The sequence below is a fragment of the Microcaecilia unicolor genome, chromosome 2, assembly GCF_901765095.1.
Source record: "Microcaecilia unicolor chromosome 2, aMicUni1.1, whole genome shotgun sequence".
Lineage (NCBI taxonomy): Eukaryota > Metazoa > Chordata > Amphibia > Gymnophiona > Siphonopidae > Microcaecilia > Microcaecilia unicolor.
In genome coordinates this window covers 617,180,366-617,204,043 of record NC_044032.1, presented here as the reverse complement: position 1 = coordinate 617,204,043, position 23,678 = coordinate 617,180,366, and the positions used below count along the sequence as shown (strand labels likewise).

The 23,678-nt window shown below is 41.9% G+C and overlaps 1 protein-coding gene across 3 annotated transcripts in view; it reads left to right on the top strand.

Moving 5' to 3' along the window:
* DCLK2 (doublecortin like kinase 2) overlaps positions 1–23,678 on the top strand; it is a 341,471-nt gene that overhangs the window by 163,085 nt on the left and 154,708 nt on the right. For all 3 annotated transcript variants that reach the window (XR_003940738.1, XM_030191660.1, XM_030191659.1), the window contains exon 5: positions 1,688–1,782. Coding sequence is in view for 2 of the 3 variants with exons in the window: in XM_030191660.1 (XP_030047520.1) it covers positions 1,688–1,782 (95 nt within the window). In the remaining variant the exon portion in view is untranslated. The remainder of the gene's footprint in view (positions 1–1,687; positions 1,783–23,678) is intronic.

Here is a 23,678-nt window from a genome sequence, read left to right as displayed (position 1 = left end):
GTGGTCTATTTGTAGAAGATTTATAACAGTGAGTAATTGAATGCTTTACACCATGAAGTATAGTCAATCGTTGATATGATGAGAATTTTAATTGAGTGGTGATCTGCAAGGGCCGGTGGTGGACTTTGGTCCTGGGGAACTGAGGAACTGAGTTCGATTCCCACTTCAGGCACAGGCAGCTCCTTGTGACTCTGGGCAAGTCACTTAACCCTCCATTGCCCCATGTAAGCCGCATTGAGCCTGCCATGAGTGGGAAAGTGCGGGGTACAAATGTAACAAAAATAAAATAGATACTATTGGAGATTCTACATGGAATGTTGCTATTCCACTAGCAACATTCCATGTAGAAGGCTGCGCAGGCTTCTGTTTCTGTGAGTCTGACGTCCTGCACGTACGTGCAGGACGTCAGACTCACAGAAGCAGAAGCTTGCGCGGCCACATTGGTGATCAGCAAGGGCCGGTGGTGGACTTTGGTCCTGGGGAACTGAGGAACTGAGTTCGATTCCCACTTCAGGCACAGGCAGCTCCTTGTGACTCTGGGCAAGTCACTTAACCCTCCATTGCCCCATGTAAGCCGCATTGAGCCTGCCACGAGTGGGAAAGCGCAGGGTACAAATGTAACAAAACAAACAAACAAACAAAAAAAAATATATATATATAACTTTTGTGGAGACCTTATTTTATGAATGGGAAGTGTGACCATTGTAAAATTAGAAACAAAATTGAAGTCTATTAGGAGAACTAAGGATAGAGTCCCATGAATATAGCAAAATGTCCATACAACAACAACAAAAAAAGGCAGCTTGATATTGTGCTTAATCTTTTTGATGCCACTGCTTTTTAAGTTAAGCATCACAGGGCATATAACAGCTCTTCACACCGCAGAAAACGTGGGGGTGGCAGCAGCAGCGGTGGCTGTGTTTCCATGGAAATGTAATGCTCTGTGGGTTTTTAAAAGGGGAAAGGGAGAAAAAAAAAAAGGAACAGCTCCAGTTCTGAAGTGATTTGTCTTGTGTGGGAAGCCTCAGAGCTCATTTAATGTTAACATAATATAGCAAAAGCTAATTGCAATAACAAAAGAATGAAGTTTTCCATCCCATGTGTTGAGCCTTTCCTGTTTTTTAATGGTTTGAAGCTGTGAATCCTGTACTGGGTTTCTTCTGTAAACTCTCATTCTGTGTCAGCTGCAGCTTTCTTTAAAGCATCCTATCAAGGGGATTTCAAGCTCTGTTTATGCACATTTATGTATTAACATAGTAGATGACGGTAGAAAAAGACCTGCACGGTCCATCCAGCCTGCCAAACAAGATAAACTCATATGTGCTACTTTTTGTGTATACCTTACCTTGATTTGTATCTGCCATTGTCAGGGCATAGACAGTAGAAGTCTGCCCAGCACTAGCCTCGCCTCCCAACCACTAGCCCCGCCTCCCACCACCAGCTCTGCCACCCAATCTCGGCTAAGCTTCTGGGGATCCCTTCCTTCTGATCCCTTCAAGTATTATTGCTTGAGGTATACAGACCAACACCCCATATGTGCTTGGTAGATATAGTTGATGTAGAGTGAGTGGTTCTCAAGTGAAATAATGAGCAGTGTGCAGATCTTTCATTTTGTGAGAGGTTTTTTTTTAAAGAAATGTTGCTGATTTATCCTTTTTTGTTTTTTCCTTTCTGTTACACTGATCAGTCAATGGAAATCTCAGCAGCCAGCTATCGACGCCCAAATCCACCAAATCCTCCAATTCATCTCCCACCAGCCCAGGCAGCATTAGAGGGCTCAAGGTAGGACACCATACATCATGTTTTAAGAGTTGATGAAAGAATGTTCAGCTGAACTTTGCAAAACCCATTCACCTCTGGAATGTCCAGGTACTCAGAAGAGGGGAAAATAAAATGTGGCTTCTTCTAAGTGACGGTTCTTGTGATGACGTGCTTGGTGTACTAAGGCTCTGGTCCTGTTCTGTGGCGAAAAATGCTTACTGAATCAGATTATTATTATTTATTGGGATTTATTAACCCGCCTTTATGAAGAGATCCACCCAAGGCGGTGTACAGCAGATTAACATAACATTTAATTTTTACAGCATAATAGGTTGTGTTGTTGTATGACGTAAATGCTAAAGGCAGATTCTTATGAAAGAATCAAAGCGTACACACTCCAAAACTAAGGGAAAATTCATTTTGGAGATCCAGGCTGCTGCTCTAAAAGTGATGTAAAGATAATTCTCTAAATGGACATGATAGCAAGTTCAACTTTGCCTTATAAAAGGAGGAAAAGACCTCAGATGCTCAGCTTGTTATAATTGGTTCATCAAAACTGCCGTGCGAACCTCCTCACCGGTCTGAAAAACCTTCTTACAGTCAATTTTTTAAATATTTTTTGTAATATTCTTTTCTTTTAATCTTAAATGTTTTTCCTATTGGAAACCTTGAAAACTGAAGGACACTTATCTGCTTCAAAGAAAATTCTTGAGAAGGGAGGAATTTCCTTTGAAGCAGGTAAGTGTCCTTCAGTTTTCAAGGTTTCCAATAGGAAAAACGTTTAAGATTAAAAGAAAAGAATATTACAAAAAATATTTTAAAAATTAATTGTGAGGAGGTTCGCAAGGCAGTTTTGTTGCACTAATTGTAACAACAAGCCGAGCATCTGAGGTCTTTTCCTCCTTTTTATAAGGTGAAATTAAATCGGTAAAATCAGTTAAGCTTGCTATCATGTACATTTAGAGAATTCTTTTTAGCAAGATCAGCGTTTTCAATAGTGTTGGTGATAAAGTTAAGAAAGGTGAAGTTTATTGATCTCACCCCGTGCCATGAACTAAGCATTCATGGGGTGTCAACATCAGCTGGGAGCATTGCAGCTGTCTACCATAGTTTTCTGACAGCCTGGGGGGTCCAGCACAGGACGTCGTCAACTGGTGGTGTTTGGGGATCTTTACCTGCTACACTTTGCACTTTTGTTGGGTGGGCCTGAGCCCCAAAACAAATTGGTCCAGGCCCACCTTTGGCTACCCTACTGCATACAGTGTTTTCTCTCTGGTTGTGATTTAACTTGTCACTTGTGATAATCTCACATTGGGGAAGAAATAAGAACTACAGTATCATGGATAATACCACATGTATAATATGGTAATGGTTACCCAGGTAAATGCTGCCTTAGCCATCCTGCTACAGGGTCTCTGGGCTGGGAAATGTATCTCTCCAAAGCTCAGCAGTTCCTGATATTAGATAAAACTGAGCACACTTGTATCTGGTGATGAGACTTGTGCTTTTTAGTGTGAGTAGCATTCAAAGTGAAGTTGTAGTTCGGGCTATGTTAGACCAATACACCGTGGCTTGACTCTCATTCTGGCAAAATAACTGGTAGAGGGCTCTAGTATTTAGAGCTACAAGGGTTAAGGTAAATATTGCAGAACAATGGCGAGAGAGTTTGGCTACTGAAGAACTTAAGGAAGTAAATTGCATTAGAAGTTCAATCAAGTTTGAGTGAGATGAAACTTTCTTGATCCTGAAGGTCAAGCTAGCCTAACAGGTACTGAGATATCATCTGGGTGGCTGTGTCTGAGGAAAACATTTTTAAAAAATCACCAATCTTAAATGGACAATAGAGTGAAGGGAACTGTGCTAGAGGACTCTGGTAAAGGACTGTAATGCTGAACTCTTGAATATTGACTTCTGAGACACTTCTACTCTGAGAGTACAATTTTATGTGTAACCATCGGTGTGGTGGGGGGGGGGGGGCTGTTGACCTTTTGTGGTGTTATGGTTCGGTTCTTTAGCCTAAAGGCTTTCTCCCCTTATATCACATATTTCTCTTTTAAGACCATTGTTTTTTTTATTTGCTGCATTACTTTTAATGTTTAAATCCAACTGGATTTGGGATCACCATTGCTTAGCCCTAAAAATGAGCTATGAGAAATAGGTTAATTTTTGGAATTTGCCCAGTACTTGTGACCCACGCTGGCCACTGTTAGAGATGGGATGCTGAGCTCGCTGGTCCGATTCAGCGTGGCTTTTCTTATGTTTTTATGGACTATAAATAACGCTTTCTAATGTCTTATTAATGTTCCTTTGACATGATGGCTTTTGTGGGTACAGTACTATCACTACTAGGGCAGTTCTCATTCACTTGGTTTTGAACCCTTTCACCCAGTGCCTAATTGAGGACCCTAGTCTGTTATCCCAGATTTCGGTAGAGGTGGGTTACACTTAGCCTGAATGGCATGAACCGTTTTCATATATACTAACTATACTGATAAAGTGACCTCTACAGAGCTGAAGAGAGAGGGTTCGGAGTAATACTAGTAGAAGCCATAAACCCAATATTAACTGTACTTCATGTCCTCCCACTCAGGGCCCAATGCACAAAACTTTACCGGACAGCAACGTGCATTTCTGACCTGTTCAAGCCGGTTTAGCGAGCACAGTATTCAGCAGACAATGCATGAAGGGGCTCTGTGGGCTTTTTACCGTTCGTGGCAGCAGACAATGGGAAACACATGCTAATATATTTAAATTAGATGAATCGTATTTAAATTTGCATTCCGAGCAATGCACAGAAGCAGCCCCTACCTTTTTACTGGGAAACTTTTACGGGAGGTCGGGAGCTGTCGTTGCAGGTTATCTAGGCTGCCTGCTCCTGTTCTTCCTTCATAAAATGTCCCCCATCTTGACAGATTTTTTTCCATCCCTGGAGGTTGGCTTGCCTGGGTGCTTCAAGCAAAGGGGAGTTTTGTGTTGCTGGCATTGTAGAGAGGTGGAGTTGCAAGTGGCTGCCAAACCTGTGGTTATGGCTGCAGCTGAAGGCAACAGCAGAAAGAAGGCTGAGGTGGCCTGGAAGATGCAGGGCTTTGGAGCCCCAGTGGTGGTGTGCTGGAAAAAAGAGGCAATGGATCGAGAAATTTCCTGTGCCCAAAAATATCAAGAAATCTGTGCCCGATAGAAAGTTGTTGTTTTTTTTTTTTTTAGGGGGGGGGGGAATAAACTACACATGGCTTTCATACATGCAGCTTGTATGCATGTATGAAAGCCGTGAAACACTGGGTACGTGCATAGCAGCCACGCTTAGCGATTGGCTGCTATGCGCATGCCCTGGTGCTTTCCCTATCCAAGCTACATGGTAAAAGTCCATGTACCTCATTTTTACTTTTGAGAATTGCCTGCTATTTCCACCTCGGTAATTTTTACCGGAGTGGAAATAGCGGCAGGTTCTTTCCGGGGACCTTGGTGCATCGGGCCCTCAATCACCACTCTTGAAACCTTTTACGTTTCTTAAACATTTCTGCCATAGCGTAATTGTTATATAAATGTAGAATAACACATTTACCACTGTCACTGTGGTCTCTTTGTTAAGAGAACAAAAGAGAATTCCATAGTGTAAAACTGCTTGTCTTCATCATTTTTTTTTTTTAGGAACCCTAGGCTATCATAGGTACTTATTTTTCCCAGAATTGTGGTGGGTTTTCTCTAGTGGGGAGGACACACTACACCTCATTGTCATACATCCCATAATGTTGAATTAATGATGGTTTCAGACCCTGTTGCAGCTACGTTCCTTGTTTTAGTGCCAGAACATCTACAAGTCCTTCTGACTTACAAATATGAACGGTATGTTTATGGAGATTACCTTACTTTGTTACATTTTAATTTCCTCTGTTAATTTTTATTTTTTTTTAGTTTAAAAATGGAATGAAAGCACCGTGTAGTTAAACACTGGATTACAAACCCAAGGTCTGCAACTGCGTGTGTTCATAATCACCTTTTCAGTGGTTTTCAAAAACCTTAACATAATCCTTTTTTGATGTGTATAAGTAATCCTCATAGTTGCAACTGGGTACAATTCATCTTCCTCAGTACTGAACTGCTGGTTCAGTATCTTCTGTCAGTAAAATGCGAGAAGTGTCAATTTGGGGCCAAGATCCTCACTTCTCAAACTTCAACTATTTAGCACTGGTCTTCTCGTTCAAAACAGATAGCATGCACTGATTACTGTGGCAAAAAAATGTATAAGTGTATTATATATGGGGGGAAATTCTATAAAGGGCACCAAAGGTTAGTGTGAACTCTATAATGACATCCGGGCACCCAGATTCTGTGATAGAATACTTGTTCAAGTCAGCATTTACACGTCAAACTTTTAGGTCAGAGCTTCCCAAGCTTTGAGTTGGGACCCCAAACAGCGTCACGACTTGAGTGAGCTCTCCATAGGTGCACTGTTGTTTTGCACCTCTGGGGGAGGCATGGGGGTCGCACAATTTTATTTGACCCCTCTATTATAGGATCATGACCACAAAGCACTGCTTCAGGTGCTCCCACTTTTATGGCATTGTCAATAGCAGGCATAAATGCATGAACCTAAATGCGGCAGTTTAGCATGTAACTAACGGTATTTTATGAGTTACATTTGTAAATGATGGACACGCTCATGTGCCTCCCCATGTGCCCCTTGCATTTATGCAGTAAACGAGTTGCGTGCTAAAGTTAGATTACTGGTTAGCCCTCAGTACTGTTACAGTATATTGGCGAGAGGGGGGTCCAGAGCCCAAGGTGAGGGGACACATTTTAGCCCTCCCCCAGTGCCTCCGACCCCCTCTACCGCCACCACCAATTTTGACCCCCCCCTCCCGCTGCCAACCCTCCCCCGCCGCCGCCGCCTACCTTTGCTGGCAGGGGACCCCAACCCCCACTAGCCGAGGTCCTCTTCTTCCGGCGCAAGGCTTCGTTCTGTTTCTGAGTCTGACATCAGACTCAGAAACAGAACGAAGCCTTGCGCCGGAAGAAGAGGACCTCGGCTGGCAGGGGTTGGGGTCCCCCGCCAATAAGGACGGCAACAGGAGGTTGGTGAGGGCAGGTTGGCGGCGGGAGGGAGGTCGAGAAGGTCATCGGAAGGGGGGTGCAGGGCCAAATCTACGAGGGCCCAGGTCCCCGTGGCCCCACGTAGCTACGCCACTGCAGTACATGTACATGCCAGTACTCTATAACTTAAGCGTGCATATTGGCCCTTAACTTCAGGGGGACCCGTTTTTGAATGAAAGGGGGGGGGGATGTTATGTGTACATATATATTTTTTATTGTGTGGAAAGTTGCAGAACTGACTGCTTTACTCTACTGGACAACGGTTGCAGAACAACCAAATTTATGACAGCCTCTTGTACTTATGCCAAGATTTGGAAATGATCAGTGTATGGCGCTAGTAGAAACGTAGCAGTTCACCATTTCCCCCAGAATTGACCTAAAAGGCTTATATTTATACACTGGAGTACGTTGAGAGTTTTATTTTTAAAGTGTATTTTCTAGACGGGGTATCTGTCATTGTTTTCAATGCTTTGCTTTCTGCCTTCTCACAGCGCAAACTGCTTCCCTGCATTGCAGAGGCTTTGGATCCAGAACCTGGCAACGATAGCAGCCAGGGGAATTCTGAAACTGTTACATTGCTTTTTATGAAGGTTTCCAGCATCAGCTGGGGGAGGTGTTTGAGTTTGTCCTTGCTTTTCATTTGACGTTTTTATAATCTCTGCAGAAATAAGATTTATCAAAAGGTTAAGAAAAACGATGGTATAAACTGGAAGCAATTAGACTCTGACATATTAGTACACAATACGACTGTCCTACTTGGAAGAAAACCTCATCCTTTAGAGCAGGGATTCTCATATTCAGTCCTCGAGGTCAACAACCCAAGCCTGGTTTTCATGATTTCTACAATGAATATTCTGTTTACATACAGTAGAAGTAGCGAATGCAAATTAGATATCATATATATTCATTGTGGAAATGCTGGAAACCAGGGTGAGTTCTGGACCTCGGGGACGGAATTTTGAGGACTCCTGTTGTAGAGAGACTATTTCTAATTTGTTATGCAGATTTCTGGTGAGGAGAAATGTGTGTCCTGTTCTTTCCATTTGTGAAGTTGATTCTTTAGGCTACAAAAAGTATGATAAAAATCATTTCCCCCTGTTAAGTGTAAATACCTTTTACAAATAGTCTGGGCCAGTGTTTCCCCAAGTCGGTCCTGGAGTATACCCACCCCCTTTTGCCAGTCAGGTTTTCAGGATATCCACAATGAATATTCATGATTGAGATTTGCATACAATGAGGCAGTGTATGCAGATCAATCTTATGCATATTCATTGTGGATATCCTGAAAATCTGACTGGCAAAAGAGGGAAGGTGGGGGGGGGGGTGCTCCAGGACCGACTTGGGAAACACTGATCTAGACACAGAGACTAAAGATTAATTTTATTTTGATTAATCTCCTGGAATGTAAGTGATGTGCTCAGTGGCTTTTCTTGTGTAGAGAGATTTTTGATCGTTAATTAGCACATTGAATGGAATGTAGTGAACCTTTTTCCAGAGGAGAATCAAAGCACAGGGACAAGTGACTGACTGAGTGTAAGCCAATTTTGGGAAGAAGTGAGACTTCTGTGCAGGGACCATTTACTACAATTCTTCACAGAACTCTTTGTATAATATTCTTTCTGTAATCTAGCTGAAATCTCTAATTGAAAGTTGCATTCAGTGCTCCGTTTTTGTCACCTGGCTGTATATGACATGTTGATATGTGAGAATTTGCTGGAATGTGTAGATAGCAAGCCAAAGTGTTATCCATCATGCTGTCCTGAGCCTCTCTAGGAGAAACAGCATCTAATAATTGAGATTTCTTAAAATACCAAAGCTCAAGAAAGGGTCTGTTTGAGAGCTGTTGTGAGTTGGCAAAAAATCATACTTGCCAGGGCTTAAAATAATAAATTTAAGGAATGCAGATGGTGGAACAACCATTTAGCCTTTGAAATATTCTTGTCAGATGGTTCCGTCACACAATTGCATGATTTTTTATGTACCTTTCAGAGATCTCAAGCCTCAATGTATTTACTCTTCCAGGAGTAAGTCCAATCTGGCCTGTTATCATGGGAAAACTATTTATGATAATATTTTTCTCTCTCACGGAGAATATGAGAATTGGGTTGGCTACCTTATGTAACTTTTCTTTCTCTTTATTTTTCCATTTGCCTAGAATATGATTATCAATAGAAATCAAACAAAATAAAACATGGAAAAGAAAATAAGATGATACCTTTTTTATTGGACATAACCTTCGAAAGCTAATCAAGAAATGTATTAAGTTATGTCCAATAAAAAAGGTATCATCTTATTTTCTTTTCCATGTTTTATTTTGTTTGATTTCTATTGATAACCTTAAGAGTGGACTAACACGGCTACCACACTCCTCTACCTAGAATATGAAAAAGCACCAGGTTAGAGATCCCAAAAAAGGTTTTGTCAGCCTCGCGCCACTTTTTCTAGCCACAGCTTGTGCCACAATATTGGTCCTGAAGGACTTAGCTGGAGGAAGTGGCATTCTCCAGCAGTGGTCCCAGTGGCACTAATCTTGTCCTGTTGACCATAGTCCTTCACAGTTGGAAAATTAAACAGCTGTGGCAGCATCTGATCCCAGCAGTATTAACAGTTCGCAGTGTCCTTGCGAGGGCAACACATCGGAACTAATTAAACAGGGTATGGTAGTTGCTAATTTGAAACAGCTGAACTACCTTCTGTGCTCCTTCACAAAAATTGCCAGCAGCCTTTAGAAAATAAGCAGGAAGTGGGTTGCGCTTTCGTTTATACTTGGTTTAGGAAGCGTGGATCAGCAATGCTGAGAGTGCATCTGCATTTTTTTAAATGGCACACTGCAGAAAATGTGCAGACTTCCATAGCAGAATTTTTCAGTAGTGCTGAGTACATTCAGGCCAAGCAAAGCTATCATATCCCATCTTTCTATTAATGTGCGTGTATGCCTGGCCTCGTGTATCCACCACATTCTCAGCCTGTCTTTTTTTTGCTTCAGCTCTGTAGTGTAGCCAGACAGACAGACAATTTTGAGTGGGCCTGAGCCCAAAGTGGGTGAACACAAAATTTTCTCTGCCCCGCCCTACCCTCACCTCAAAATATAAATACTTTAGCTAACAAGGATCCCTATTTTCCATTTCTATTTATTCATGTTTATATCCCACTTTATCTGAACTTGTATTCAGGTCAATGTGGCTTACAGTATAGCAGTGAAAATAGTGGAGATACAAAGAACAGTGTTACATGGAATGCATTAAAAGATAACAGCATTGTTACATGTTATGTATTTCTTTAAGAAAACAAAAAAAAAAACGTTAAAACAATGTTGGACTGCATAACTCAGTAGTCATGGTATGCTACAGGGATATTAATTTGGTGAACTGTTGTTGATTTACAAACTATAAGGTATACTTAAGTTATTTAGTGTGCTTAGCGCCTTTATGTAGTTCAAACTTGGTGAAGAGTGGCGATTTGAGGGCTTTGCGAAAGTTCAAGTAGTTGGTTGACTGTTTAATGACTGTTGCCGATGCTCTGTATGGGAATCCTGAATCAAATGTGGATTTATATTTTCACTCCTTTGCAAGAAGGCAAGTGTAGTAGGTAGTTTCTTGCTTCCAGTATGGTGTTTGTTAGTAGTAGGTTTATTAGCGAACTCAGGTACTCTGGGGCAATTCCATTCAGTATTTGGTAGATGATGAAAATGGTCTTGAAATGAACTCTTGCTTTTACAGGGAACCAATGGGGTTCTTGCAGTAGTGGAATCACTTGTTGATATCGAGATACTCTGAAGATCAGGTGTGCTGCCGTATTTTGGATCATTTGTAATTCCTAGACTTGATTCGTTGCATACTGTGTATGACTACTGCAATAGCATAATCTGGGATAGCGTTAGCAATTGTACTATTAATCAGACTCCGAAACCAAACGAAAGAAGAAGACTTTGGCTGGCGGGTGTTGGGGTCCCCCGCCAGCAAAGGTAGGCAACGGCAGGCAGGGACGCCCGAGAGGGTCGTTGGTGGGGGGGGGGGGGTCAAAGTTGTTGGTGGTGGTGCTGGCGGTGGTGGGGGGTGTCGACAATGGCACCAAGGGGGTCGGTGGCGCCGGGGGGGGGGGGAGGGCTAAAATGTGCCCCCTCACCTCGGGCTCTGGACCCCCCTCCCGCCGAAGTCTGGCTATGCCCCTGCTTCACAGTGGCCAAATCCATTTTCACCATCAGATCTCTAGATCAAAAATTTTGCTGCTTAGACTTCGTACTCATTGCCTTCCAGTGTTTTTTGGATGACGTGCTTGTATTTGGTATAGCTGCTATCCCCTTTCTCACAGCTGAATGAGTTGATATGTTTTATTTTAACTACCACTGAATGGTTTTTCTAAGGAATGACGTTCTGAACTTGTTTTCTTCCATTTCCGACCCCTTTCATCTAGTTTATATGCCTCCTGCATGCAAATATCCAGCGCCTGGAAGTGGTCCCTCTGGCTGTATCAGCATTTTCTGGTACTGTATGAGCAAATTAGTCATGTGTACAGCAGAAAGGAGAGATGAGAAATGGAAGTTGGATAAACTGGTTCAGGCTCCATGTTGGTGGTAAAGGTGGTAAATTAGACACCTTCATTTTCACAGCTGCTTAAACAAACCACTAGCAGGCTTATTTTCGAAAGAGAAGGGCACCCATCTTTCAACACAAATCGGGAGATGGGTGTCCTTCTCACAGGGCTGCCCAAATCAGCATAATCGAAAGCTGATTTTGGGTGTCAGTTGCTTTCCATCGCGGGGACGACCAAAGTTCACAGGGGCGTGTCGGAAGGATAGCGAAGGCGGGACTGGGGCATGCCTAACACACGGGTGTCCTTGACCGATAATGGAAAAAAGAAGGGCGTCCCTGACGAGCACTTGGGCGACTTTACTTGGTCCATTTTTTCTTGCGATCAAGCCTCAAAAAGGTGCCCGAACTGACCAGATGACCACCGGAGGGAATCGGGGGATGACCTCCCCTTACTCCCCCAGTGGTCACTAACCCCCTCCCACCCTAAAAAAAAACTGTTTAAATATTTTTTGCCAGCCTCAAATGTCATACCCAGCTCCATGAGAGCAGTATGCAGGTCCCTGGAGCAGTTTTAGTGGGTGCAGTGCACTTCAGGCAGGCGGACCCAGGCCCATCCCCCCTCTACTTGTTATACTTGTGGTGGTAAATGTGAGCCCTTCAAAACCCACCAGAAACCCACTGTACCCACATGTAGGTGCCCCCCTTCACCCCTTAGTTCTATGGTAATGTTGTACAGGTGTGGGTAGTGGGGTTTTGGGGGGGGGGGGTTGGGGGGCTCAGCACCCAAGGTAAAGGAGCTTTGCACCTGGGAGCAATTTCTGAAGTCCACTGCAGTGCCCTTTAGGGTGCCCATTGGTGCCCTGGCATGTGAGGGGGACCAGTGCACTACGAATGCTGGCTCCTCCCATGACCAAATGGCTTGGATTTGGTCATTTCTGAGATGGGCATCCTCGGTTTCCATTATCGGGGATGACCATCTCTAAGGATGACTCTCTCTAAGGTCAACCTAAATTTCTCAATTTGGGCGTCCCCGGCTGTATTATCAAAACAAAAGATGGACGCCCATCTTGTTTTGATAATACGGGTTTCCCTGCCCCTTCGCCGGGACGTCCTGTGAGGACGTCCTCAGGAAAACGTGGGCGCTCCTTTCGATTATGCCCCTCCACGTCTCCTTTGACAGTAATTGGCTCTCTATAGTATAATGAAGTCCAGAAAGCTTTACATTTAAAAACTCCATCTTTGATTCATGCATCAGATATTTCTATAAAAATGACTTAAGCTTTAATTCCTATGTCAGAATGGATGTGTTACTTATATTCTGCTTTACATAATATCTTTCTTAAACCAAAGATTACGAGCATGGTTTGCAGAGTCTGGTTTTTGTGTGATGTAGTTTACTGTGTTAGCATAGTTTATTCACCCCTGTTAGTCTCTGACTACAAAAAAAAAAAATCACTAAACCCCTAACATACAAATCAAATTCTTCTGCAGTCCTTGAACTTCATTTTTTTTTGAGCTGACCTAAACCTCAAAATAAGGTATGAATTTCAGAACGCTTGGCCAGGTAGCAGAGAGACTAAACTATGACACTTTAATGAGTGGTCAAACATTTGGGTTTGGATTTTAGATTTGTTATCTACCTTTACCTAAGCTGAGCTTAAGGTGAGTTACATTCAAGTATCCAAGTTATTTTCCTGCCCGGTCAGCTCACAATCTATGCAGTACTTCAGGCAATGGAAGAAGTAACTAACTTGTTAGTCTCACTCACAGACACAAGGATTGACTCGGGCTGCACATACTGCAGCTGGACATGTTTATCCACTCCTACCCTAGCTGAGATAATATGTAACCATCTCTCTGACCTCACGTGCAAGTTTCTTCAAATCAATCACCTTACTTTCTAAATCTTCCTACTTTCTTACTCATCTATATGATACAACTTTGCCTTACCCTGTACTACCAATTATAATGTTCTACTACATATTGTGTTGTCATTGCAAGTAGTATACCATCATGCCATACTTTGTATTGTTGTTCGAATATTTTTATTGCTCTGATTGCCTACTGCTCATGTTGTGAATTCCTTCAGAAAGGCAGTAAATAAATCCTAATAAATAAAAAATGGAGGGTGACGTGGCTTGCCCAGGTTCACAAAAGGTATCTGGGTCAAAACAGAAGCTGAAATCTGCTTTCCCTGGTTCACTCTACTTTTCTGACTACTAAAACTAGCTATACTCCTCTGTAGTCCTGTTGTATCTGGAAAGGAGCATACGTGACCTTTGAAATCTTCTTTCTCGAATATTAAGAGCTATATGATGTTTCAGAGTAACCTAAAGACTTGGGTTATTTAATAAATATTTGACAGGTGAAATGTAATCTGAGGGGTTTTAACTTGAGAGAGGGTCTTGTGTTTAAAAGAAGATTTTATTTTTTTATTTATATCTTATGTATTTCTTTATGATTATTTTAATTTATATTTTATGTTTGTTTAATGTGTAAATGGTTTGTAATCCATTTAGAACTAGCTTGGTTCATCGAAATATAAATGTATTAAATTAAACCTCATAAAACTTTTTTTTCAAAATAGAGGCACTCCAGGTTTATTTGGTAAGGGCATTAAAATGAAACAGTTTCTCGTCCTGGATCCTGTTCTGAGAAAGGTAGTTAAGTAATGCTAAATAGAAACCAGCTTGCTGTTTCATTTCTTGAATAGATGGTAGCTATAATGAGGGCAGGGGGAAGAAAGATGAACATGTTTTAAAATCGGGTTCCTCAGCAGCTTGGCCAGTTCTTGATAATGGGGAAAAAAACTCAACAATTCTGACCTTAATGGTGAACCTGCTAGATAAGAAAATAGGTTTTACTATAGAAAGCAGAAAATTGCTGAAGTGAATGCTAGTGGTAATTTTTTTTAATATTAATCGTTATGGCTTGAGAACACCATTAAAATACAATAAAATGCTTTGGGACACATTTATGTGAAATATGCTATAATTAAAATTGAAATTGCATTGCAGAAATTGTTTCCATAGTGGGTGCATAAGCATCAGTCAGATGCTTCACATAAAATAGAAGATATGTAGGAATGAGGATACACAGAGGGAATACCAGGCAAGAACCAATATATCTGGAAGGCTGTGTTCTAATCTGTATAATGTGGGATAATAAAATACCAGATATGGAGGTCCTAATGTTCAGTTACATAAAGCAATAATTCTCAGCCCAGCTCTTTAAATATAGCGAGTAAGATGGTTTCCCAGAATATCTGCAGTGAGTATGCATGATATTGACCAAAATGATAAAGGGGATGGAGGAGTGGCTTAGTGGTTAGGGTGGTGGACTTTGGTCCTGGGGAACTGAGGAACTGAGTTCGATTCCCACTTCAGGCACAGGCAGCTCCTTGCGACTCTGGGCAAGTCACTTAACCCTCCGTTGCCCCATGTAAGCCGCATTGAGCCTGCCATGAGTGGGAAAGCCCGGGGTACAAATGTAACAAAAATAAAATATATGAGGAAAGGCTAAAGAGGTTATGGCTCTTCAGCTTGGAAAAGATAAGGCTGGGGGGGGGGGGGGGGGGGGGTTGTGATTGAGGTCTAGAAAATCCTGAGTGGTGTAGAACTGGTAAGTGAATGGATTTTTACTCTTTCAAAAGTACAAAGACTAGACCTGGTCATAACGATATGGATGGGCTGGAGTGTAAATTTTAAGGGCTTCGATGTTAGCTTTAGAACTTTTAGTACAAGAAGAGTGCTGGGCAGACTTCTACGGTCTGTGCCCTGAGAATGGCAAGGATAAATCAAAATCAGGTATACATATAAAGTGTCACACACCATGTAAAATGAGTTTATCTTGTTGGCCAGACTGGATGGACCATTCCGTCATTTACTATGTTACTGTACATGAAAACACTTTTAAAACGAATAGGAGGAAACTTTTTTTTAACTTAACAAATAGTTAAGCTCTGGAACTCTTTGCCAGAGGATGTGGTAACAGTGGTTAATGTATCTGGGTTTTAAAAAAAAAGTTTGGACAAAAGTTTGGACAAGTTCCCGGAGGAAAAGTCCATATTCTGCTATTGAGATAGACATGGGGAGGCCACTGCTTGCCCTTGGGATTGGTAGCATGGAATGTTGCTACTAGATTCCTGCAAGGTACTTGTGACCTGGATTGGCCACTGTTGGAAGCAGGATACTGGGCTAGATAGATAATTGATCTGGCCCAGTATGTCAATTCTTTTCTTTATAATTCATTGTCTCCATTGTATCCATATTGGTCTCATGAATACTCCCTGTGGATATCATGAAAACTAGACTGGCTGGGTGTGTCCGGAAGTTTGGGTTGAGAACCACTGAATCCTCAGTATAGGGTTATTGCATTTGTAGTCTGATCCAGGTTTTCAATATTTGAATGCTCTAAGAAGAGAATTACAATGACAGTTGATGGCAAGAGGGAAGGGAAAATAAATACAAAAATTAAGCAGATGAGCAGCAAGGAGGGAAAAGAACAGAGAGGAAAGAGAGGAAGTAGAAAGAGGAAAGAGGGCAAAATCAGATCTTGACTCGCCGAGTCACAGAAGATAAGATTGTCCCATCAAGGCTAGGAACTGGTCACCAGGTACTCCAGCAGGCAGAACAGCGAAGGCGGGGGTAGGGCAGAGCTCAACAGCTGTTAATCCGTTCCGGTACAGAGCTCAAACCAGATCGGGGAGCAGAGGCGATCAGAAGACAGGCAGCCCCCGACAGCTGGGGCGCCAGCAGTACCGGGAATCCACGCTGGGATGAACCTGTGTGCCGTTAGTCGACGGTTGGCCGCAGGATCGTCGAAAGGATGCAGGGCAGATTAGGCTAGACAACGGTTCTGGGGTCGCATATTCCGTCGTATAGACCCCCACTCCGTGCTCCATTCCCGCTAAGAGGATCAGGACTCCGCGACTGCCATCCTTCCTGCGACGGGACCGCAGCGCTGAGCGCAGCAGTTGAACCCCGCACCGGGTCCCACAGATGAGTTGTCCCGCGGTGCTGCAGGCTGCCCGATATCAGCCTCTCTCGGTGTTGCGAACGGCAGAAAGCAAACAGGAATCAACCCAAATATAGTCAGGGCTCTGCGGTGGCTCTCACAGGGTATTGGCCGAGAAGAGCTGGCCAGATCTCAGTCAGGCAACGGTCGGTTGCGGCGATGGATTCAGGAGCCAATGGCTCCCGCGTCTGCTAACCGGTGGCCATCTACTTCACAGTACTCCATTGAAGAATTGGTGAGTTTTCTCTTTTTTGTTTTGTTTTTTTTATTAGCTAGTGCGTATAATAGTTCACTGTAATTTGTGTTGGAACTGAAAGCTTGGAGTAATTAAGGAGTATAGTTATCAATTTGGGCTACCGTTAAGACATGCTTTTACAATGAGACTTAGCTACTGTGCTATTTTTTATAGCATATAACAGTAAAAGAGCACGTCTTAATGGTAGCCCATGTTGATAACACTCCCTTCCCACCCCCTCCCCAAAGTTGGGTACCTGATTTGAAAGCTTTTGATATCTCCCAGAAAACTTTAATCCAGTGAAATGTTTCCCAAGTCCACTCCTGTAGTACCCCTTGTCAGCCAAGTTTTCAGGATATCCACAATGAATATGCATGAACTTGATTTGCATACACTGCCTCCATTATATGCAAAATTTTCATGCATATTCATTGTGGATATCCTGAAAACCTGACTGGCAAGGGGTACTCCAGGACCACCACACTTGGGGAAACCCTGTTCTACCTCACCACCGTTGTGCCATGTCTAACTTCTCATGGTCATGTAGTTCTGTCCTCTGTTTTCGTGTTCTTTCATTTTCATAAGCTAAACCTCAAGAATAATTTTTTTTTTTTTTTTTTTTTTTTTTTTTTTTATTTTACATTTATTCAAATACATTTATGCAATCCACATAAATTCACATTCTGAAAATAAAACGAGACTTCTATATTGGGAATTAATTCCCTTAATAAAGGCAAAATGAATAACAATTTAGTCCACATAATATTGATCCAAGAACTAGGAAATATAAATGTAGGTAAACTAACAATACTTTTTGAAACAGACAGAGCCAGAAAAATTGCAGCTGGGCTTCACGCTATCACTCAGGAACTACTGCAGTACTTTCTTTAGAAGATACAAATTCTAATAATTTCTCAGGTTCAAAAAATATATAATTAACAGAATTCAAAGAAATATAACATTTACAGGGAAACCTTAACATAAAGGTTGCACCTATACGCAATACTCTTTCCTTTAACAACAAAAATTTCTTTCTTTTTCTTTGAGTCTCTCGTGCAAAATCAGGAAATATTTGAATTTTCGAACCCAAGAACGGGGATTTCGAGTGACGGAAATATAGTTTAAAAACATTATTCCGATCTAATTGCAATGCAAAGGTAACCAAAAGTGTAGTTCTCTTGGTCACAACATCTAATGAGGACTCTAAAAATTCTGTTAAGTTTAAATCAGACTGGGGGTTAATCAAACCAGTCTCTCCAACTCCAGAGAAATATAATGCTTTTGTAATAGGTGGATACCCCTCAGGGGGAATACCTAATACTTCATTAAAATACTTTTTTAACATATCTAGAGCTGGCATAAGAGGAGACTTCGGGAAATTCAAAAAACGCAAATTATTTCCCCTAATCTGATTTTCCAAATACTCTATCTTGCGTTTTTGAAGATTATTATCCCTCATCAGTGTCTGTGTGATGGAGTTCACAGTTTTAAATTCTTCATCAAAATGTTCCATCTTAGAAACTTGTTCAACAGTTTTTGCTACAAGGTCATTTTGTGATTGTTTTATCTCCGCTACTTCGCCCCTCAAAGTACCTGTGATTTGCTGCAGGTTGGTAGTTAGTCCCTGTAGTGCTTCCCATAAGGAATCCAAAGTGACGGTTGATGGTTTGATCAAAACTCCGAGGCCAAGGGAGGGTTCGTCAGGGTTTCTCGGTAACAATGCCTGAGATGTTGTTCTCACTGGCGTCGACGCGGCAACGGGGTCTCCACGCACGGCCTCTGAGAACCGACTTCCGGGTTCAGCAGGCTGTGCAGTCGCTCCCGCGGTTTCCCTTCCTGGTCTCGGGGGTACCGTTATCGACGGAGGGCTCAAAGACGCTCCTTCAGCGCTTAGGTCCACATGTTCTCCCGGACCACCCAAAGCATTTTCTCCGGTTCCCGGCATTCGGAGTCCAGATTCTACCAGCGTTAGTTGCCGCAAGAGAGGGGGATCAACTCTACCTGTGGAGGTAGGTACTCCGAGTTTACCCTTCCGCTTTCCCATTACGGGACCTCGGTTTCTCAATTAGCAAACTTTCGGAGGATGTCTGGAGCTCGTTCTTGCACGTCTGTTCAGGCAGCCATCTTGGATCTGTTCAGGCAGCCATCTTGGATCCACCCCAGCCCTCAAGAATAATTTAAATGCGAACAGTGGTATATCCAGATGACTGATTTAAGGTGGTCATGAACCCAAAGTGGGTGTGCATGTTTCCACCCCCCAACCAAATTAAAAATAGAAATATCTGAGCTAGCAGAATCCCAACGCTCCAACAACTAAAGACTTGCTCCTAGCCAGAATACTTGGGGAAACTGGGAGCAGTGTCCCCAAACCACCAGAGTCCACCCATGGCTAAGCTATAGTTTGTAAACAGGTATAGAACCCCAAGTCTAGATTTTTGAAACATTTATAAGTGCTAGGGATGTGTGTGTTAGCATGCATTTGGTTTGCCACTGCACCTTAAATTTAAAGTGCATTAATATACAAATTAACATGCCTACCATCAGTTTGTGTATAATTTAAAAAGTTCTAATGCTTATAAAATTTATATTAAAATATCTGCAAAGAACAAAAATATCTCCTTGCCACTAGTCATGCTAGACCTCCTATCCCTATCTGCATAACCCTGCCTGCATAGGGTGGACAGCCCACAAGCTGGCACTGGCTTGGGCACACGGGATTTTGTGGGGTGGTTTTTTTTTTTTGTTTGTTTTTTGTGTGTTGTTTTTTATTTTTTTTTTTTAGCTCAGAGGTTGTGGTATGAAATGGGACAGAGGGGGAAGTTAGTGAGGAATGGGTTAAGACAGGTGGATAAAAAGGTTTGTGCATTGGGAAGGGGGATTGAAACCTTATCAGGAATTTCATTTATTGGGGCATCAGGGCAGGCTCCAAGGCAAGCGCTGCAGGAGAATAATGAAGACTCAGGATGACAGACTAGCACCATTGTTGCCCCCCCCCCCCCATAAGCTCCATAATCATGGACTGCCAGATCACTTTGTCACTGCATAATGCAGGAGCTAGCATTGATTAGAGTGCACAGCAGTGATGATGTACGTGTTAGCATATGCTGTTTGGGACCTTAGAAGGAATTTTCCTCCACACAAATTCTCTGTTGTGCAAGAATGATGAGACCTTCTTAGATTATCATCTCTTACAGATGGAGACCAAAAAGCTCAGATACAATACAAAGTGAACATCACTAATCCACACTTTATGCTATCATGGAGGAAAAGACCTCAGATGTCGCAAGAAACTTGCACCCACCCACCCAATTAAAATTGGGTTGGGGGAAACAAAGATCATTAGCAACAATTCAATCATGGGTCAAAAATCACCTTATAGTGCAATGAACTTATTTTTCTAGTGGTTAGGAGCCCATGCCCCTTTTTGCCCGGAGCCCAGACCACTGTCCGTTCACCCCTGATTCAATGAAACTGGCACTGGGTCTTCTATAGTCCATACTCCAAAGTGTGCTTGTTATTTGACTGATATGTGTTGAACTGTGACTCTAAGGCTGGCTACTATAAGGGGTTGTAACTTGTGGAGTGGTAATGTATTATGTGATGTATGTTTTACAAGCATGAATTCTTAAAGAACAGATATATAATGCTATGACCAAATTAAAAAGCCACTGTTTCTGTCAGACTATGGAGTAGTATGGATCTTGTATGGGGCGGGGAGGGGGGGGGAAGAAGTGAAATGGGAAGTGTGCCCAGTGCTCGTGGTTTATACCACTTCCTGCCATTCCCAGTTTAGAAGAGCCCCGATTACGCCGTAATGAATACTCGCTTAAAGGTAATACTTAACAACTGCAAATAGGCTAGGCTGAAATTTTTGGACATTTGCCCATCTGTATATGCAGTGTAAATGTGCTGCAAAAGTGAGAATCAATGTTTGATTTTTTTTATTTCTTGCACTTGATGAATCGCCTTTCCCAGTAAGGCCCCCGGCAATATGCAGAAATTGAAACATAATACAAGAGAAATCAAAGCATAACTATCCAACCGCAGCTCATATCAGTGTAAGCAGTATTTCAAAATTTGTATTTGTTTTTTGCAATCTAATGTTGGTGGAATAGTTTTATGAATGCCCTTAAAATAATCCTCCTCTTCAGTTTCTAATGTTGAACTTTTTTTTTTAATACTCATACAAATTTGATTTTTACCACCTCAGCTGGAAATTGTTCCACACTGACCAAGCATGGACTTTGGAAAAAGTCTGACTAAATAAATCTCCATCTTGTATGGGTAAAAAATGGGAATTTCATATATTGGTCCTTCAGTTGTGCAAAAGATGTCACCTGATAAATAAGAGTTAATGAAATTGATGTCTTTTTCCATTTATAGAGTACTTGATTATCTAGTCCCAGTCATAGTTCCAAAAAGGATAAGAGGTCTGTACTTAATCTTCAGTTTCCATCTCTTCAAATGTTGTCAAGCCATTTTAACAGGTTTGAATATTTTATTTGTTTGTTCTTAGGGAGATGATCATTGGACATATGGACACAGTGATTGGTAAGTATGAATGCATTATTTGTGTGTATGTGTGTGGTTTTTTTTTAATTATATTGTATGGCATTTTAGAAAGGATATCCAATCATATGAATATCCTGTCACAACTCAGGGTAGTTGAGCCCTTGGGCCGCAGTCTGATTTACACTACCTACTCAACCCGAAGGCTAGGCGGGCCCTGGCTGGCGGCAGGCAAGTCATGCCCCCGGCTAAGACTAAACCAGGGAATGGCTCTTAAAAGAGCCCTTGAGGGCTGGCCTGACAGAATCAAGTCCAGGGAATGGCTCTTAAAAGAGCCATTGGAGGTGCCCTGAAGGGTGAATCTTAAGAGAGCCCTTTGGGGCTCACCTGATGGAGTCGAGGCCAGGGAGTAGTAGGAACAAAACTGAAGTCACGGACTGGAACAGGACTGGTCTCAGAAAGCAGAGTAGGCCAATGATCCGCAAGATCCAGCATGAATAAAAACAGAGTAGATCACAAGGATACAAGTCCAGCTTTATTCACCACTAAAACAGTAAATAAATTTGTAAAAGTCTGACACTGCCATGTTTTGCCATCTCAAGGGATGGGTCAGGGGCTTGCACGATTACCTCTCTCAGAGCAGCAGCAATATGTAGCGAATCTACAAATATAATGAAGCCGAAATATCCACACCTGCTGTGAAGTGTGATTTTTGTAATAGTGAGCCTTCCAGGGTAAAAAAAAAAGCCTCCTGTACCTGAATGCATATGTTTCTTATACTTTATTTATTTATTTATTGCATTTCTATCCCACATTTTCCCACCTCTTTGCAGGCTCAATGTGGCTTACAGTACATCATGAATAGTGGAAATATATTAGAAAATAGACATTTAGTGTTACAGAAGGATCTTGGGCAGCATAATAATGATAAAACATGATAGTAGTATAACAAGCAGATATTGTAAGACAGTTGTGATTATATATGAAGGAGTTGTGTATATTCACATTGGTTGGTCTTTGTGGTATGCCTTGTTAAAGAGATGGGTCTTCAGTAGTTTGCGAAAGTTTGTTAGTTCGTAGGTCGCTTTTAAGTTGCATGGCAATGCGTTCCATAACTGTGTGCTCAAGTAGGTAAAGTTTGATGCGTGCATTAGTTTGTATTTCAGACCTTTGCAGTTAGGGAAGTGCAGGTTAAGAAATGTGCGGGATGATCTTTTGGCATTCTTGGGTGGTAAGTGTATCAGGTCTGACATGTAGGCTGGTGAATCTCCGTGAATATTTTGTGAGCTAGGGAGCATATTTTGAACGTGATGCGTTCTTTAAGTGGGAGCCAGTGTAGTTTTTCTCGTAGCGAACCTAAATCATGATTAGACATCAAAATATTAGACTTCAATATATCAATAGGGCCCCTAAAATAAAGGTCTGTTTCTCTGTTTTGATCCTTTAAAAAAGGATCAGTAGCTGAGGGCTTTAGAGAGTAAGCTGCCAGTGGCCATCCTTGTCAAGTGCTATGCAATAAAATCTGTTGTTTCCCTGACTCTAGTCATGCGACTTATGTATAGTAGTTTAACATATTGTGATATGTGCCTGTTAAAGCCAAATTTATATAGCACCCAAAATAAATAATTTCATTCAGTGTTATCGGATGCTTTTCCCTATACTGGTGGGGGGGGGGGGGAGATTTCTTCACTCACTAGATTGAGAATAGCCATTATTTTTCTAACATTTACTGTTGGCAGACTTACCTGGGAAGAACGTTCTTTATTCTTGGACTATTAGCTCTCCTGTTTGCAAAGCCGTGCTTGTGGCTGCCGATGCATTAATGCCGACACAGCTCATTCACTTTGAATGTGCTGCGTCGGCAATGCTGCACAGCTTTGTAAACTGGGTAGGTTTGTTACTTTGATGTGTAAGAGATATCGGTCTGTATGACTCTTTTGGTAGATGGCCTTTTGATTTTATTTTTGGTGTTAGGGCAGTAATGGCTAACCTTTTTCTTCCCAGCTCTGAAGCACATGTACTAGATGTGAGAATTTTCTCATTCAGTTTATTATAAAAATCTGGGCCATATCCCTTAGGTGTTCTTTACTGTGTGTACTGTTAGTCCTTTAAAGAAGTTATCACAAGTATACATATGAAGTATCCCATCATACCTTATGTAATGAATTTATCTTGTTGAGCAGACTGGATGAACCATACAGGTCTTTATCTGCCATCATCTACTATGTTATGTTATTGTATATATGTTACACGTTTCAGAGCACCCTTCATGGAATCAAAGCAAAATTAAATGACCTTCACACTTTAAACAGGGCATAGAGGGGGGTGTAAACTGAATGGAGCAACAGCTTATCCGCCTGCCTGCTTGGCAGATTTAAATCTGCTTTCATTTGCTATGTTACTAATTTGTACAAATGCTTGTAGAATTCTCTGAATATTAATTTAATTTTCTTTTTTGTTGCAGACTTTGCCTTGGGTGTGTGCATCTCCAACCCTAGAGTTCCTACTTTTTTGTTCAAACAAACCGACATCCG